Source organism: Pseudorasbora parva, chromosome 4 (assembly GCF_024679245.1).
Source record: "Pseudorasbora parva isolate DD20220531a chromosome 4, ASM2467924v1, whole genome shotgun sequence".
In the NCBI taxonomy this organism is placed as follows: Eukaryota; Metazoa; Chordata; class Actinopteri; order Cypriniformes; family Gobionidae; genus Pseudorasbora; species Pseudorasbora parva.
Window position 1 is genome coordinate 47,499,771 of NC_090175.1, and position 20,708 is coordinate 47,520,478.

General features: G+C 38.2%; 1 protein-coding gene across 2 annotated transcripts in view; it reads left to right on the forward strand.

Annotated features, from left to right (window-relative positions):
• The window catches only part of sdk1b (sidekick cell adhesion molecule 1b), a 299,372-nt gene that overhangs the window by 107,241 nt on the left and 171,423 nt on the right, over positions 1-20,708 (forward strand). For both annotated transcript variants that reach the window (XM_067442041.1, XM_067442042.1), the window contains exon 3: positions 19,168-19,324. In XM_067442041.1, coding sequence (XP_067298142.1) covers positions 19,168-19,324 — 157 coding nt within the window. The remainder of the gene's footprint in view (positions 1-19,167; positions 19,325-20,708) is intronic.

Below are 20,708 nucleotides of genomic sequence, written 5' to 3' on the forward strand. Positions count from 1 at the left end.
TAGCTCTAGAAAAAAGTCTTTGTCTAGTTTAAGTTCAGAGTTGATTTTCCGTTATAAAAATCATTAGTTATAAATTTAGGGGCCGTTTACCTAACACCATTTTCAGTTGAAAACAGGAAACGTTTTTACACAAAAAGTATTCATCATTTTGTAACATTGAGGTTCAAACACACAAGGACAATTTAAAAAACCTAACTAGGCCTTGAAAGTTGCAATCAAGTTGTTGCCTGCATGGTTCAGAAGCCTCTCGGATTTCATCAAAAATATCTTAATTTGGGTTCTGAAGATTGCGTGTTTGGAATGACATGAGGGTGTGTAATTAATGACAGAAATTTTGGGGTGAACTAACACTTTAAGACTATTACAAGACCTTTAAATAGTTAGCCCCCACCCCACCCCCCACCATGAGTGTACAAGCAGTTTTTTGCTGTAAATATTTGTCATTCTATTGTTTTACACCCACTCAGAAGTCCTACCTCAGAGAAACAGAGCAGACTTACATTGCAAATGAACAAACAGTAGAAGAGGGAATATATGACATTAAAGGAGAAAAGGACTGAACTCAAAAAGAAATCTCTGAACAGTCATGCATCTGACACTTTGTTCACATTAATACAATTTCTGACTTTATTCTAGTTTACCAAGAACTGAGGCTTTTGAAAATGGCTTCCATGAAAAACCTCTCCAGAAAAATCATTGAATGTTAACATTTGTCTTTTGTCCATCTCAGATAAGATGTTCTGTTAAGGTTGTTCTCCTACAGACCTTTTCTGTTCTGTTACACTTGTTTGCAGAGTTCTACGTCTGGTTTCTGTTATTGATTTTCCCGTTGACAAGTGATTTGACTTTCATTCTTGATCTGACGGAGCTCGTGTTTGTCTTCAAATGCTACCTTCAAAGTAAAAAAGAGGTCACCATCTTAATTCAATTAATTTACGTCTGCCTAAAGTATGTGTGCTTGCTACAGGATAGCTTACAGTCATCAAATAACCATTTATGTCAAAAATGAAATAAAAAAACACAGTAAAAACAACAATGTAATGCATTGTATTACAACAGTAATTTAGAACAATTTAAAATAACTGAATATACATCTGAAAAATTCTAATATATATTAAAATGTCATTTATTCCTGGATGGCAAAACTGAATTTCTGCATCATTACTCCAGTGTCACACGATCCTTCAGAAATCATTCTAATATGATGATTATTTTATTTATTTATTTATTTTTTGAAACATGATACATTATTTCAGGATTCTCTGATGAATAGAAAGTTCAGAAGAAGAACATTATACTTTAAATAGAAATCTATATTCTGTTTATAATTATAAAAAGTCTGCTGTAACTGTCAATTAAATGCATTATTGTTGAATATTAAAACTGACCTCAAACTTTTGATTATTATATTTTATTATATTGTTATACAGTGGTAAGTTTATATTTTATTAATTGATTGCATATAGTCACACTCTAAATTAGCAATACATGACAGCTGAAATATTAATAATAATACTAATGAATAGTTTACAGTATGTAGGTGTCTTAATTTGTTTGAGAAAATGAGAAAATAATTTTTACCATGTTTATTATATTATGGAATCCTCACCTGCTGTGTGCTTAATGTTTCTGTGAGACTCTTTTTGCAGCTGCATAACTTTGCATCTGTTCAATCAAAATGCGGTATCTGGTTATTTATTACACAGCTCTCTGGAACACTTTGTTCTTATTGGTCAAATATTAGTGATCTGCTATTTGAAATATTGAGTTCTTGAGAAGATCACAATCTTATAAAACCTTTTTGCAGCTGCAGATTCATATAAAAGAACACCTTCCATATGCTTGCTGTCAGTAGATTTCCTTCCATTTTTGATCGTCAGGATGAATTTGGTGTGAATGCTTTTTGATCTAACCAATCTGAATAATGAATGAAAAGAGATCCATCCGCCCATCACTTCAAAACATGACAACCACACCATGGTTAACCTGGTGAAGTCGGTGAGAAAACACATTTTTGACATGCTCTTGAGAAAAGGTTAAAAGAGAACTTCCCAGCCTTTCAATAAAATCGCCCCTTCTTGACCGTTGAAAGCTTTGCTGGAGATCTGTGCCGTGCCGTGGGAATTTAAGATGGCTATACTCTTGAGCATGTCAAGAGATTTCTCTTTTGGAGAACTGTAACTGTTTTTGATGGGGCTCATCACCCATTTTACTTGAAAGAGTGTTTCTAGAGCGCGTTGAGACAGTTCTGGGGTATGTTGTCCTTGTGAAAAAGCAGGACTGTCAAGAGAACTCTGTTTTTGAGGGTATGTGTCTGTGTTCTCTCTAATAACATAACATCTTATGTTGAGCCATGTTTAAGCCATGTATTAAAATTTTATATCACAGATATCCTCAATATATTTTTGTTAGATGGCAATGAGGAAATGGAGGGCAAAGACTTTTTGCTTAAAGGTGCACTATGTAGTATTTTTGCAGTAAAATATCCAAAAACCACCAGGCCAGTGTTATATATTTTGTTCAGTTTTGTTCTTACAATATCCCAAATGTTTCAAACTATTTGTAAATTGTGAGAAAATTGCTATTTTAACCAAGGACCCGGGACGTGTCAGCATAGCGTTTGAGGGAGTCGCCTGTCAATCGCATCATACCTGCGTTACCCTCGGTTTTATTCTGCAGAAGCGGTTTACTCTTAGCAGTGTGAACAATTCACAGCAGCGCCTAGCGAACGCACAGAGTAACGTCATAACATCATTTTAAACACACTTAAATGTATCTAATATGATAAACAGAGCTGCTTTACCTTATAATCATGACTGGAAACACGGAAGTGCGGGCGCCCGGCGACTGTGTCCCGTCCCGTCTAAATTAAAATCCCGGTGTTCGTGAGCCGGGTATTTGTGTAACAATCGCTCCAGCGGCCGTGCTCAGCTCCACAACACTCGGTCCTGCTCTGCTTCGTAACGTTAATAACCGCATACATGAACATGATTTCTGTCCGAGTCCTATTTTCCACCGGCGGTGAGGTGAAGACCACATGTCCCAAGATGCTGCGCTCACACTTGGCATCATCAAACTACGCATTTGTTTAGAATTGGCGACCTCAAGTGGACGGAATGTTGCATGGTGCACCTTTAAAGGAACACTTCACCGTATTTAGAAAAATGATTTATTCAACTTTCTTCCTACCTTTAGATATGTGGGCAAATGCATTTTTGTCTCAGTGCATGCATTGTTTTAGTTTGGCAGCGTCGCCATTAGCTTAGCTTAGCATAATGAATGGAATTCTAAGTTGCCAGCTAGCATGTCCAGAGTAAAAGTGATCAAATTTTTTTTTTAAAAAACCCACCAAATTACTTCTTGTGGCCTGCATATTCACAACGAGTACAATAGTGTTGCACGATATACCGGTACTAGAAAAGTATTGCGAAACCCTGCTATTACAAACGGTACCATATGGACTTTTATTAGTACCGGTACTTTAAGGAGAACAGCGCTGTATATGAGCTGTATTTCTTAATTTGCATGGACGTGAGACAGCAGGTGTCAGGACGTGTGTGCAGAGCTCTGTTTCCTCCATGCACTAAACATTTGAAGTAGAAGAGTTAAGTATATACGCGCTGCGCATGACAAAGAAAGCAACAGAAATATGCGCGCATGAGAAGGAAAAAGCGCGGTGCACGACGTGCTCGCACTACCGGACTCTGACCTGAAGCACGTGCACACACACACACACACCTTTCAGACATCAAACATGCGATCACCATTCAGTTCTTTCATGGATTATTATTTGGGTTTGAATGGTCAAAAATATGTAAATACGTACTGTCGAGTATTCAAGTAAACACAGTCGATGTCTTTAGTGAATGTGTAGCCTACAGCTGAGGTAATTAGATCAGTGCAGGTCTTATATTCTGTGTGATTAATGTTAAGAAAACCACCACATGCTTGGCTAAATAAGTAAAATATATTTATTAAGAATCAGTGTATAGTTAAATTATAGAGTGAAGACTAAGTAAGCAGTTTTATATTTGATTATTTAATTTCTTTCTTGACTTGCTACTGTGAAATATACCTAATGTAGCTGAAAAATAAAGCACTGTTTTTGTCATATTGTTTGCAATTTGCATTTTTTGCTTATTTTTAAAAACAGATACAATTCAAAATCTATTATAATTATAAGATTACATTTAAAAAATATTAAATTACTCTTACGAAATACGATTTTGGTCATCCCGACCTGTTCAGAAGAGAAAGGTTAGTGAATGATAACATGATTGATAATGTGATCTCTGTAAGATGTTCACACTGGCATGTAGTTATTATAGCAATAAAAGGAGGGAAGGGTCAAAAACCAGGGCAGGAACATGCTGGCCAAGTGTTTTTTAGTAAAAAAATAAAACAATGAATAAGAAGTTCTGTTGTCATATTATTCACATTATCTGTTTTTTGTTTTTTACCGTGGTATCGATTTAGTATCGGTATCGAGGTATTTTAGTCTGGTATCGTATCAAAGTCATAATTTTGGTATCCTGACAACACTAGAGTACAAATAGCGATGCAGATTAAGACTAGGCGATTTCCTGGGCAGATATTGACTTGGGACTATATTATGGGGAAGTACAGACGAAGCACTGCTTCTTGGGCACAGAGATATCACGCAACACATTGGATCGCTCAACAGCCAGAGGATATGAGGATGAGAACCGTAACAGTGCTTCGCCTGTGCTTCCCGATAATATAGTCTCTACTCAATATCTGCCTATGAAATCGCTATATCAATATCTATCTTAATCTGCATCGCTATTTGTACTCATTGTGAATACGCCATCTAAAGGTTTTCTCGACAAGAAAAATGTAGGACGGGACTTGATAGGATCGTAATGGTTTATTATTGGTCGATCTCATTTGTAAACATCATCAGAGGAGAGATGGAGGGGAGGGGAAGTTATTTTGAGTAAGATTATAAAGGCATGTGAATATGAAAATCATGATGATGTGCATGATCAAATACAATAATTATCCTTTTCGATTTAAAGATTAACTATAAGTAAGCGTTAAATGAAAAAATAAAAATGTAGAAATGCAAGAAATGAAATATAAATGTTAACTGCATCACACATTTTTCTCCTGAGAACAAGACTAGAGTAATCTCAGAGGTCTCCTTTTTTTTTTTTAGAAGAGATCTCAACCATGTGCCCAGATTGGCCAAAATCACAAAGTTTAAATAAAAAATCAGACATTACATTATGAACTCGAACATTTGTCTTAAGCTATAAAAGAACAAACTGTGAGCAATAAACTATTTCACTGGGAATGTACAGACTGTAAGAAACCATTAGTGAAGCAAGTGACAGTATAACAATAGAATGACGATCATCCCATTATACACCTCGTGGTCTAGACATTTGGAATTTTTAGGCGTTTAGCTGCCTGACTGTGTTTGTATGTGTGAGCGATTGTGTATGTCCTTTCCTTTCAGCTTCCCATTTATTTTTTGTTTGCTCTCTCTCTTCATTCATTGTTAGTTTAGTACTTCATTTTCAGAGCTGTCAGATTTTGCATGCTTTTGAACTTTAATTTGATTATAAGCAAACAAAAACGTGCTGAATGCTTCGTTACCCCACTTATCTAGCGGCAAACAGTAATTATTGTGCATTTGTTCTATCTGCCCTCTGAAGAATAACTAATGCTCTCAGCTGTAACTAAACATGTCTACCTGAACACAAAAGGGTGCTGGGATATTTAAAACAATTGAATGTGTTTCTACACTGCATTATTATATATTTGCTCTTCGTACAAAACAAGTCGAGACTGTTGTGGGTGGTTGCCAGGGAGTTGCCATGTGTCTGGCAAGATGTTCTAAGTGGCTTTTCTCTTTAGAAAGTCTTAAAAATGTACCATTTTTGTGTTTGCATTTTCCCTAAAGGCAGTTGTAAACTTCAGCAGAGAAAAAAAATAAGGGACACTCGGTTCCTTTACACCACATGCCATTTGAGATTGAAGTAAACAGTTGGTGGCAGGTGACAATTGACCACTTTGTAAATAAAAATGAAATGCTGCAGAATCTCAGTGTGTGCCTGCAGCCGTGTGTGTGTGTGTGTGTGTGTGTGTGTGTGTGTGTGCGCGTGTGCGTGTGCGTGTGCGTGTGCGTGTGTGTGTGTGTGTGTGTGTGTGTGTGTGTGTGTGTGTGTGTGTGTGGCCTGGTAATCCCCACATTATGGGGACAAAATGTCCCCACAAAGATGGCAATATCTGAAATCCTTGTCCTTGTGGGAACATTTTTAGGTCCCCATGAGGAAAACATCTTATAAATCACACAGAAGTTTTTTTTTTGAGAAAGTAAAAATGCAGAATGTTTCCTGTGATGGGTAGGTTTAGGGGTAGGGGCAGTGTAAGGGGATAGTTTGTACAGTATGAAATCCATTACGCCTATGGAAAGTCCCCATAAAACATGGAAACACGACGTGTGTTTGTGTGTGTGTGTGTGTGTGTTTGTGTGTGTGTGTGTGTGTGTGTGTGTGTGTGTGTGTGTGTGTGTGTGTGTGTGTGTGTGTGTGTGTGTAAAGATAGCCTAAATTTGAAATTGACTAAATATATGCCAGAAAGCATTGGAGATGCAATCACTATGATTTAATTTTTATTTTCAATTTATTTTAAAGCCACTGAACTACACTGTTATACACCATCAGTTTAACTGATAATAAACAATATTTAATAAATAATAGATAAATAATATTTATATGGATAAATATTTATTTTAGATGCATTACACAATTTAATTAACCTTAAATCCAGTGAAAAATGTGCAAAAAAATGAAACGGATAGTGACTGGATGATGTTTATATTTTGTTACGATTTATAATTTGTTCTGAAATACTACTTATAGGGATTAAAAAGAGAGGGTGGATTTGCACCACTATAGGGTGGTTGTCTACACACACCATAGACATTCCACAGACAATGCTTTTTCCCCTAAACCTACCCATCACAGAAAACGGTTTGGATTTTTACGTTTTCAAAAAACATCACTTATGATTTATAAGCTGTGTTCCTCATGGTAATAGGGCGACCACGGGACAGTCCTGAAATTGAGAGCTTTTTCCCGCAAGATGTAAGCATTGTCCCGCGTTTCAATTTGGCCATTCATTTTTTTATTACCTGAAATTACAATACCACAATAAGAAATATAATACTAAAACACGATTAGCATTTAAAAACCCATTTACGCCACTGTCATGTTCTAGCTAGAGTGGGAAAATTACCAACCAATGCAATCATAGGGAGGGATTTTTCCGCTGATGATGACTGAATGGAGCAAAGGAATCTCATCAAAACTTGTTAAATACAGCTACAGCCAGGACTTCATCTAGACACGTACTGGATAAGAACACCCTGATCAAACCTGTCAGATCCAGCTAAAAATACTAGTTCAAGATGCACTTAATGTTTGCATAGACTAATAAAGGAAAATAAACTAGTTGCTACTTAAGAAAATGACCTTGTATTAATCGAACCTGAGCAAACTGAGTGCCAGTCACAGAGCCGGTCACAATTAACAAAGCTTATAGACGATTTAAATCATCTAACATGATGGCAAAAAAAGCTTTCCAATTAATGTAAAACAATATTTAACTAGTATAATAGTATTTTGATCTCACACACGTGTCCCGCATTGTCCTGCAAAATCACATCTACTGCCCTGCAGCAGAATAATAATAACCAGGTGATCAAAACAAATGTCCCCACAAGGACAAGGTCTTCAGATATTGACATCTTTGTGGGGACATTTTTGTCCATATAAAGAGGGGAATACCTGAACCGCACACAAGCGCACGCACGCACGCACGCACGCACACACACACACACACACACACACACTTGTTTATATATTCTTACATAGACTTTCCAAAGTCATAATGGTTTTTATTTTGTACAAAACCGTTTATTCAATCCTCCTATTCTAAACCTACCCATCACAGAATTTATTTTATTTTTCAGTAAAAAAAAATAACTTAGTATATGATTTCTAAGCTGGTTTCCTCATGGGACATAAAGTGGCCCCCCAATGTCAACATTTTCAGATTATACTTTTTGATTTTTGATTATACAGATTATCTTTGTGGGGACATTTGGTCTTTTTAATTTTGGGTTAAACATGAACAAACACACACACACACACACAACAGTACGATTAAATAGTGTGAAACATGTGAAAAGCCAACAAATAAAGGTATGATAAAGGTGTAAAGAAACATTCCTCTTCAGTATTAGGATATTTACACCCAATATTAGGGATCTCACACAACTGTCTTTTTCAATTTGTTTTCCATTGTAATCGCTGAAGCCCACTGTGTCCAGAATTTTTGATTTCCGTCAAGAATTATCAATTCTGTGCATCACTAGAGTAAGTATGTGCTTGAACGTCAGACATTGTGTCTTTATTTGGCAAATAACATTTCTCATGTCTTATACAAGCCTTTGTATTTGCACAGTTCAGGTAACACAGACTGATGATTCTATCAATAATGTTTGTCCTTTCCATTTCAGAGATCATACTCTTCCTGCTTGAAGTTCTTTCGAGTGAGCTATAGTCCGTCACAGAGAGATTTCCTGGTCGCAAGGCACTTTTAAAGGGTTGTGTGTGTGTGCGTCTGTTGTTTGCCGTTCCCTTGAGAATCCTCTCCCTCCACTTTATGGAAATGTCAGTGATCACCCTGTCTCTTCCACTGCGTGAGTCTGCGTGATGTGTGTACGCAAGAGCGTGTGTGTGTGGACAGCTTGTGCTGGAGTTCACTGAAATGTTTGTGTGTGTGTGTGTGTTTGATGTGTAAATGTCACTGATCACCCCATTTCTTCCACCTGATTACCCATGCTTGCTTCTACCTGTCTGTGCGCTCAGATCTTCTCTGTTGGTAAACGTATCCTGAGGCCAGAGGAAAAGACTGGTGCGTTGGGTGTGGGGCCACTTAACTCCCCAAAACTGTATGACTGTGCAGAGAATGCATGCGGCTGTCACCCCGTCTCATTATATTGGAACCACAAAAAAGGTCAGATCACATGCTGCTATCATACTCGCATGGTGTATTTGGCACTAGAAGAAATAAAGTTTTGCCTCATTAAGCACAGCATCAAGCTCCTTTCCTGTGAGATCAACATGATAATCGCCTATTGGTTGAGGATTAAAGGTGTTGGCACAAACTAGTTTCATTTCTGTGCAATCATGGCGTAGTAACTGGTAACTTGGTAACATTTGGTAACATTTAGTGGTGTTGGCATTAACTGGCATTGTTTTGCTTGTTCATGGGTCATTGACAAATAAAAGTGTCCAAGATAAAAAAGGGAAATCTTTTAAAAATCAAGCTTGTGCCAAGAAGTTCTTAGGAATGAACCTGAATTCAACCTGGATGAACTTGGCCTTGTCATAAAAAGGTTTATGGTATTTTATTTATTTTACCAGATTCTTATTGACCTAAACAGGGTCTGTATAGGGATCTTCTCTACACTGTAAAAAAAATATTTAGAAAAAAAGTTACCTGGTTGTCTTACAATTTTGAGTTCATTGAAATTAAAATTTTGAGTTAATACAATGAACATTTTTTGAGCTTCGACAACCTTTATTAAAATATTATTAAAAGATTTTGTAAGCATATTGGGTAATTGTGTGTGTTTTATTTCTGATGATGCAGTGAAACATGCCAAATAGTGCTATTTTCATGATTTTTCAAATTTTTTATGTGGTTCAGATACGATAATACTTTGAGTTTCTATTTTTTAAACAAATTTCCTTTATTGTATCAACTCAATTTTTTTATTTCAATAAACTCAACATTTTAAGGCAACCAGGTTACTTACTTTAAGTTAAACCAACAAAAAACAACCAAAAATTTTTTACAGTGTATGATATAATTTTCTGCTTTTCATTTCCTGCATGTTTGTTATTTTGTATCAATGGTATACTATCAAAGCTTTTGCTATATTTTACTTTTGTATTTTCCGTTTTCATTTTCATTTGAGTTAGTTTTAGTGATTTGCTGTGTTTTTTAAAAGTTTTTAAAGGGTACTTATTATGCCAAGTTCGCTTTTACATGCAGTTTGAGCATAAATGTGTCAGGTGTGTGTGTACACAACCACCCTGTATTGGTAAAAATCTACCCACTCCTCATTTTTAATCCCTATAAATCATAAGCAGTGTCTCAGAACAAGCTATTTGCAGATTGTATCTGTTGTGACGTCACGTATGCCTAGTATGCCCATGACTGATGGCGGACTCTGCCCTATTAGCATAGACCATGTCCTGAATGATCTGTTCACAGTCTGCCATGTTTATCTCCTCACCAGGGCATTTAACAGCAGCATTCAAGTAAGAAATATGTTCTTATAAAAACTACTAGGCTTTCCTGTAGCTCAAACAGTAGAGCGTGGTGCTAACAGTGCCAAGGTCAAGGGTTCGATTCCCAGGGAAACTGACAAAATGTAAAATGGGTACCTTGAATGCAATGTAAGTCGCTTTGGATAAAAGCGTCTGTCAAATGCGTATATGTACTAAAGTTATTCAGTCAAGAGTGATTTTCAGTTTTTCTCTCATATTCACAGCATGAATAGCAGTAGGTACTATGTATTACCCTGCTTTCACTTTTTTACACAGATCTAATATACACATGCAACTTCTTTCCCTGCTGTTTACGTTCACAGACATAACCGACTGTGTTTATGTGAACTCGTGTTTTTGACATAACCTAGTGCGTATTAATAAGCTGGAAAGGGAACTTAGTTTAATACTGACGGGACGCGCCATCTGACATCCAGCTCTCTGTGCACATGCTTTGGACATGTGCGCTCAGAAAATCCCATGCAGATAAAAAACCTTTACGATGATTGTGGCAAGCAGCGAGGCGAGGGACTGTGAGAGCGGGCCGGTGGCGAGTGGTAATGAGCGCTAGCTGTGCGACACACCAGTCTTGTCTCACCATGGCGGAGTGATAGGAGCATAAAGGGAGGAGCAAAGACAGTGTAAGACGAGAGAGGACCAGGCCTGGACTTTACGTTGAGTTTTGTTTATGTTTGTGCGAGCAGTCGTCCGTGAGGGGCTGCCCGCGGTTTACTTTCCTTTTGTTTATTTAATAAAAGTTGTTGAATGTTTGCCGGGGGGAAGGAGGGACATGCTGTCAAAGAGCCCTCGCTGCTGAGGGGGATCGTGGTGCTGAGGAGGTCGGACAGCGTGGGTGGAGGAAGAACGCGAGGGCTGCCCGAGGCCATGGTGCTGGAGCGAGGAAGGTGGGACAGAGAGCTCACTGCCGGGCCCCTGGGTCGAGGTGGGGTGGCTGCCATCCGAGAGTGAGCGAAGGAGTCGCCGCGCTTGCCGTGAGCCGGAGCCTGCTGCCGTCCGCCGGTTAGGGGAGGAGCAGGGAGCGCGGGGCTCGCTGCCGGGTCCCTCAGTAGGAGGAGTCACCGCCGGCCGCCAGGGGGCAAAGAAGGATCGAGCTGTCCACCGGGAGTGCCCCCCGGCCTGCTATGGGCGTTGGGCATATGTGGCAAGCAGCGAGGCGAGGGGCTGCGAGAGCGGGCCGGTGAAGAGCGGTAATGAGTGCCAGCTGCGCGACACACCGGTCTCATCTCGCGGTCGAGTGACATGAGCATAAAAGGAGTAGCAAAGGCAGCGAAAGACGAGAGAGGACCAGTCCGGGATTTTATGTTGTGATTACGTTTTGTTTTGTGTGTGTGGGCAGTCGTCCGTGAGGGGCTGGCCACGTTTGATTATGTGTGTGTATGGGCGGGCATACGTCCGTGAGGGGCTGCCTGCAGTTTACTTTTGTTTAGTTTAGGGCTGTCCTAATTTAGACATTCGAATCAGAATTGTCGAATCTCTCTATGGTCGACTGATAGTCGAATGTGTGTGTGAATGGGTTGGGAGGGGCACGACAGTCAGCAGGAGGGTAAAACTATTTTTATTTTCCTTTACACACTGCACAAAGCAACAACTTTTAATAAAGCGACCAAAACTGCCTGCCAACTGACAGACAAACTGACAATGGCTTTCTTATTTAGGTTTAAATAGCCTAAAAGGTAATGTGGTGGATAAACATTCATAAACCGTTTTCTCATGTTACATGTTAAAGCCGCGATCGAAATACAGAACATCACACAAATATATAAAAGAGCATTTTGATAAATAAACCTTAAAAAAATTCCTGCCTAGAGAGGAAAAGAACACTCTGAGTGCGTTTACATGCACGTTCTTAAGCTAATTGTGCCTGAAGCGGGTGAAGGACGCAATTGCTCAGCCCCGCGCCTCAGGATCACACCACCACCTGACGCGCACATTATATACACGCAAGCTCAATTTTAAATTGACTGACAGATGAGCTGCACGAAAGCGCTCTGTGGTCCGGCAGGATTTTAAACAACTTCCTGAGTGACTGCGGACAGGCGCTGAATGCTGCCGCCGGTGTGTGTACACTCATAGAACGTGTTCTAATTTTAAAGGCGCGGTGCAAAGCTCAGCGCCCTTAAAGGGGTCGCACACCGATGCTCAGCTCAACTCAGCGCCGCGACACGTCTTTAAAATATTGAACACCCCCATATTGCGTTTCATAACAGATTCGGCCGTGAGATCGGTGGTCGAATCAGGCTCCGCATATCGATGCATCGAATCTTTGACTATTCGGGGTCACCCATAGTTTAGTTTATTTATTTTGAAATAAAAGTTTGTTAAACGTTCGCCGGTTCCAGCCTCCTTCCTTCCATCAAAGAACCTCTTTACAATGATAAAGAACTGCAATGTCATGTGAGTGTGACCACGATAGAAATGATAATCAAAACCAAATGAGTATCGGAGGCATGAGCTGTAAAGGCTCCGCCCTCTTCTGGAAATAGAGAGGGAGCAGCAGCTCATTTGCATTTTAAGATACATGCACAAAAACAGCATGTGTTTCCTTCCACTCAGTAAAACACTTCAAGAGGGACTGCACACTCTACCAAAGAAGAAGTCGAAGTCATCAATTGCGAGATTAGATCAATTCTTTTCTGAGGAAAGGGCAAACATTTCAGTCATATTTGACCTTTGTCAATGCCAAGCTTACACTTCTTGACTACTTTCTTTCTACTCAAAAATGGGCATTTACAACATGGTATAATAAATGATCAGTGGGGTATTTTGAGCTGAAATTTTGAGCCCATCTGAGACTTATATTACGTCTTGTAAAAAGGGGTATAGTAGGTCCTATATAGTTCTTAGTTTTAGTTATTTTAGTACTTCTGTTAATGTTTATTTTATTTCAAGTAATTAAATTGTTTTATAGTTTTAGTTAACTTTATAACATGACCTTGATTAAACGTGTGTATATATATATATATATATATATATATATATATATATATATATATATATATATATATAATGCCAAAATACTCAATGTGTCATGATCAATAATTCTTTTTATTAATAAGAATTTTTCCTGAATGTATTGTTTAATAGAATTAATATTTATTTATATATTGTTTTCACTTTAAACTGCCCCCAACCATTTCAAAATAAATTTTAATTTAAATGATTTGAAGTATTAAATTTAAAGTGTAAGTATGCAATTTTGGAACATACCTCGTTTCACACCATTTACGAACATGAATGGCAGCTAGTTTTGCATGAGCAAACATCACTCAAACATCTCATAAGAGTTAATACTTCACATTTCTGTTTTATCACCTTTGTGCATTTAAGCAAAGCACTTAGTGGCTTCAGGAGGGCTGTTTCTGCGATTAGTCTTTTTTTGGATGAAAGCATCTGCTAAATGCAGAGTAATTTGCTAACAAGTGTGGTGGGAGGCACTGAGGCATTGGCCTTTACCTTCACAATTGCAGACCGGAGTCATTTTTTCCCGCAGAGACAGTAAGAATGTCTAAATTGAATGTTGACCTGGGATGCTTCAATGGGCACACACCAAGTGACAAGACTGTTCCTAAAGGTGCACAGCAACATCATGCTGCCTTTTAAGAGAACTTGTTTAGCACAAATCCTAAGGCGGACTTACTTATGTACCATAGACTGTAAAAAAATATGGACGTAGTGTCTGTGACGCCACCCATACGATTATGAAGTGCAGTTTTGAAGCGTAAAAATACAGACGAGCTGGCCGTTGCCAATTTCCTTCATTGTATCAAAATCAAATTTTTATTTTCAATAAACTCACATTTTTAAGGCAACCAGGTGTCTTACTTTTTTAAGTTAAACCAACAATTTTTTTTTTACAGTGTGGTGATCAGTGTTTCCTTTGGCTGGGCGCAACATTTATATTTTTTATAATATAAATGTATTTATATTGTAATACTCTTATTAATGCAGTGATGCAACAAGAAATCAGAGTAATAAGTAATATTTATAAGTAATAAATAGGTTGCTTTTAAAGTTGACCTAGCTTTTGACTGTCTATGTCCTCTTGTGCAGTGGTTCCCAACCACATTCCTGGAGCCCCCCTAACACTGCACATTTTGCATGTCTCCTCAATCAAACACACCTGATTCAGGTCATCAGCTCATTAGTAGTGACTCAAAGACCTGAAATGGGTGTGTCAGTCAAAGGAGATATGCAAAATTTGTAGTGTTAGGGGGGCTCCAGGAATGTGGTTGGGAACCACTGCTCTTGTGCATCCCCTGCTCGGGGGGGGGGGGGGGGGGGGGGGGGGGGGGGGGGGGGGACTTCTGTACATTGAAGAAAAACATGGATTGTCTTACAAATTTATAATTTTTTAGGTTTATTAAGTTTTTTAATTTATTACGTATTATTTTTCTTCTTATTTATTACAATATCTGGGAATTGATCATGCTTAAGTCACACACAAATTTCAACATTCAGCATGCAAATCACAACAATGGTAGCTATACTAAGTCAAGAGTATAGCTGCAACGACGCGTCGACGTCATCGATGACGTCGACTACGGAAATACGTCGACGTTCGTGAAATGCGTCGACGCGTCGTGTCAGACGTTCATCTCGCGTAATGTTGGCTTCTGCTCCTGGTTCTATCACAAAAACCTAGACCGCGAAAATATAAAAAGTATGGGAATACTTTAAACAGAGGCCAAACAGTGTTTCCCACACATAGACTAATTTGTGGCGGACTGCCACATAATCAATAACGGCCGCCACATTCGTCATTCATTCATTTTTACGCACGCATATTCGTTTAGCTGCATTTCCTTAAGTTCTCTCTCTGCCCTTTTGCGCGTCTCTTGCTCACTCACACACACGCGTTGCATCAGCATTCGACCGTAAAACAAGTTTTATTGCATTTTGGCGCATTTAGTATGACATAGCTTTTAAAACCAGAGCAGTTGAATAACAGAGTTGCGACACGCCTTCATCACGCGGCAGCGCGCGGTCACGGCGCTCATATAATTCTAAACAAACCAGCGCGGTGTCAATCAATACAGACCAGTGTTTCCCAACCGGGATTCCGAGCAAAAGTTGCGGGGACGCACTTACACTTCGGTTCATCTCGCATCTGATGACGCATCTTTAATATGGGTTGTAACTTGGAAATAATGCTGTATGTATGTTTCTGTCGATGGATACACGTGCTGACTCCTCAGGTATACACTACAACAACAGCGATAATAAAAGAAAAACGTGGGGCAAACGGTCTCTCTTTGTAAACTTTATAAAACGCATGCGAGTGCTGCTGTACGTCCGAATATGAGCAGTCATTTTCACCGTCATCACCCCCGTGTAGCCAGGAGACTCGAATGAGAAGATCTGTCTTTGTGCACTCGTCCCAAACGGTCCCAAAGCGTGCAAATATTGAGTTATCTTTCAAATCCTGTGCTTAAACGGACAAACTCACAAAAAGTATGTCAAAATGTCATAGCCTACTCTATGCCTTAAGTGAACTTTATACAGAAAATACGACGACTATCCGTGGGTCTTAAAGGGGCAGTAGCCTTCACTGCTGTCTGTTTAATGTCAAACAAAAGATAAAGACATCACTCACTGCTCCTGACTGAATAGCTTTTGTAAGTTTAATAAGGATTATTATTTTTTTTAATTTTAAACAGTTAAATGTGTGGTTATTTTACTTTTGATTACTTCATTCCATTTCTCTACCTAAAAACTAATGTTAGACCTACCTGAAAAACCTGAAAAGCATTGTTTATTTTATTCTCATCTTTGCTCAATAGTATTTATTTGTGTTGCTGCTTCTATTTAAGTTATTTGTTCTTATTTTCTTTATGTTCATTTGACAGTAGTCCTTTTTCCCCTGAACATAGTAAATACCGAACTGTACTGAAACGTGAACCTAAAACCGTGATACAGAGCGAACTGTGAGCAGTCTGTACCGTTACACCTCTAGCGTAACTTATGCGAGGGGTGCCACAGAATTTTGAAAAATTTCAAAGGGTAAAAAAATAAATCGTTAGATTAGTCGACTAATCGAAAAAATAATCGTTAGATTAGTCGACAGAAAAAATAATCGTTAGTTGCAGCTCTAATCTAAAGTAATTGATCAAGTACTCGCTACAGTTATTTTTTTAGTTACTAGAACTGTGTAAGTGAACTATCTAAGCATTTGTTAGCATAACATACTATTCCTTTTTCACTTGAATTGTTTTTTAAGGCAATCGATTTGCATGATTTTTTAATTTTACAGTGTACAAAATAGTTTTAAATTTCAGATCAAATTGTATGAAAGCATCACATTGTTAGCTCAGCAACTTAATAAAGCCAAGTTGTTAACTAAAAATGCTATCAAATTCTTTTGAATCAATTGTGGTCATTTGTGTGGTGCTCTTTTGTCATTTGCTAATTTGTTCCCTGCTTTTTGCAACAGAGCTTCCTGTGAATGTACATTCCGTTTGATACGACAGTTCCAAGACCGAGTGGAATGTGTTTATCCTTTTGACACTTACTGTATTCATATAGTGTGAATTGCACACAGGATTCCACACATTTAGAGAGAGCGGGAGAGCTCGTATTATCAGTCTCATCTCAGGTCACACGCCTTCCTTGCTGTTTTCTACTGGACACTTCTTAAGAAGTAGTGATGTCATTGAAGCCATTCTGACTATAGATTGAGAGATTACATTCACAATACACAAAGGCCTTGACAATAGTTCCTCACAAAGCACTAGAGTGCTTTTTTTCTGAGTTTATTAGGTAAAATCGGGGTCTGAATTTGTATGTGACAATAACTTGCACTATATGAAGGTGACTTATCCTTGTAACAAATAAAAACCTTTCCCTTCATATTAACTGTGTGTCTAGGGACAAGTGTTTATTTGCAGATGTTCCCAGAAGAATATTTCATTTTTATTATGTTCTAAATCTTTTTGCTACAGCCCAAGGACTCGTATGTAAAACCAATATGGTAAGAGGGGTCATCAGTAAGCCTAATATAGAAAGAGTCAGCCATTTTAGGTGATGATGTAACAGTGAAGTGTGGTGTACTCACACTAGCCAGTTTGAACCGTGCCCGAGTGCGTTTGACTACCAAAGCGCGGTTCGTTTGACTAGTGTGAGTGCTCCGAACCGTGCCCGGGCTCGGCACGATTAGCCGGCCCTGGCCCGCTTGGAAGAGGTGGGCCAGAGCACGGATCAGTTGGACTCGGGCGCGGTTCACATGCAGTGTGAGCTCTAACCGTGCTGGAGTCCGTAATCAAAGCTGCAAAGTCCTTGGTTCACTTCAGCTGGTACCTTGCAAACATCATAATACGAGCAGCACGTTTACGTGAACATTTTCGCGCCACTAAGGCGACACATCTGTTTAACAACAGGCTGTGAGAGGGCTGTGGACCACCGTGGACCAAACGACACAAAATTATCCACAAAGAAAGCAGAGCGATGGACATTGTGTTCAGACTCAGAGAGCACCGCTCTTCCTGTTTATCCCGAAACCGTCGCACCATAATGACGTAAGCGTGCTCCGGCACGAATGCTGAAACCCGAAACCGTCGCACCATAATGACGTAAGCGTGCTCCGGCACGAATGCTGAAACCCTATGTGAGTGCAGGCCAGCGGGGGAGTGGGGAGGGGGGACAATCGTACTCGGGCCCAGTTCATGGCAACCGTGCCTAGTGTGAGTACACCCTAAGTTTGCGATGGTAAACTAGATGAGAAAAGTTAACAGTAAAGTAACAGTTTTAAGGTTTTCAGTTTACAGGTTTTAGTTTAGTAATTTTAAAAGAGAATTTTCGATAGATATATTAGATAGGGTGTGGTTGTGCAGTTGCTAGGGTACTCTGGGTGGTTGCTAGGGTGTTGCTATGCAGTTGCTAGAGTTCTAGGGTGTTAAAATGCGTTGCTAAGGTACTCAGGCAGTTGCTAAGGTGGAGTGGTTGCTAGGGTGTTATGCGGTTGCTAGTATACTTTGGCTGGTTTCTTGGGTTTTGCTATGTGGTTGTAGCTTGAGTTTAGATAAGTTTAAATACAAGGTCAGTAAGTTGGCTTTCTCAGCCACAGAACAAAAAATGGTAAGTGTGACTTTTTATCTGCAACTTTTTTCTCACCATTCTGAATTGATTGAGAAATGTGAGAAATGAAATCAGAACTTTTGAAACACAATTTGGACTTTTTTTATAATGTATAACTCGCAATTCTGTTTAAAAGGTGAATCGTGTAATTTCACCTAGTCGCGCCTCTCCCAACTCAAACATCACAAATACAGCATGTGAAGGCACGTCTCAATAGGTTGAAGTAGGCTACTTTTAAAAGATCCATCATATCAGGAATACTTTTAGCTGTGTTGCTGTTTGTCATAAGTAAGCAATTCAGAAGGTTAACAACACTATAGTCAACACAAGTGTCCCGCTTATAATAAACAGCTATTGACAGGACGTGCCACAGCCTTGAGGCTTGTCTGCACTCTTTCTGAACAGGATGTACTATAATGGGATGTGCTTTAAATGTGTACTCAGGCACAGTTATCATTTTCAAAATGGCCAAATATTGTCTGATGAATCAGCCTGGGTGATATATTGGTCATTAATCAGAGTAGTATTTGGCTCCCATGGTGATCCTGGACTGTTTAAAATATCATGGTCAGCACTTTATTCTTACTGTGCTTTCATTAATGCATCATAATTAGCCATCTTTGCACATTTATAGAAGCTTAACTGTTCATTATATCAAAGTTAAAAATGGGTTTTCATGCCGTTATTGATGTTCTCTTCACAGACATCGCTCCGTATTTTAAAACCGAGGCAGGAGGTGCACAAACACACTTAGAGGGGAACAGACTCGTTCTCACCTGTCTGGCTGAGGGCAGCTGGCCACTGGAGTTCAAATGGATGCGAAACAACACAGACATCACTCAATACACACCAGAGTACAGGTAAAAAATTAACACACACTCTCTGCGGTCTGTTTACTGTTTACATGTCTTATTCAAAACCAAGTGCATGAAATACTCCATTATGGCGATCTTTGAGGAGCTATGCTAGACCATAAAACCGCAAAACATATAACTCCTAAGCCACAAATGTCAATTCAAATCATGGGATTTCTAAGGTATTTTATAGCACTAATATGGCATAAGTAACCATTATCTTAACTTGCACCCATGTACTGAGGTCATTGGATTCTGTGTTGGAGACTGTACAGCAGAAAATATGCTACAATATAAAATAATATAGACAGTGCAGAGTCCTTTGGGATCTCATTTGTACTGTTCCCTTCTTTGGCCTCTTTCTCTTGTCTGGTCATCCATCTTTGACCCCTCGTGTTTTGGAGATATTATTATTAGATTGACCTCAGAGTTGGGCATAATAAAGAAATGGTTTATAATAAGAACAGCATTAGCAAGAAGATTGATTTGGTCTATTTTCAAATATTGTAAAGCCAACATGTTTTATTCACTAGAAATTTAGTAAAAAGTTTACAAAAAAAAAAAAAAATATATATATATATATATATATATATATATATATATATATATATATATTTTTTTTTTTTTTTTTTTAAATGTTATAAAGTGTATTGTATAAAACATTTTAGCTGAAATAAAATACAAATATTACACTAAATTTAGAAATGTTGTCTTGCAAACAAACTGAAGTACATTTACGTTGAAGTACTAAAATAGCTGTAAATAAATATAAAACAAAAACTGAACTAAAAATTAATTTAAGCTCAATATTAATATTTAAAAGAAACAACTAATGCACATGACAAAAGCACATAAACTTAATTTTAATTTCGACAATTCAAAGGATATTTCAAAAAATATAAATGAAAACCATAAAAGTAAATAAATAACAAGGAAATATGCCACTTTAAAAAATGGTTCATTAGTTAACTACATGAACTAATAATGGACTGCTCTTCTAAAGCATTTATTTATCTTTGTTAATGCTCATTTTAACATTTACAAATCATTATTAAAATATTGTTAATTAGTTAATGCACCATGAACCAACATGAACAAACCATGAATATCTGTATTTTTATTAACTAATGTTAAAAAAGATTAACTAATGCTGAACAGAGGTGTTGGTCATGGTTAGTTCATGTTAACTAATGCATGAACTAATGTTAGCTAATGTAACCTTATTGTAAGTGTTACCAATAACACTGATACTAAACTTGTATGATTTACCTTTCTTTAGTTTCTATTTCATCTTGACAGTAACATTGAGGTAAAATTTTCCAGTGTTCTTCAGAATCTTACATTCGAGATGTCTTTAAATCCGGCAAGGTTTTATAAGCACATTTGATTC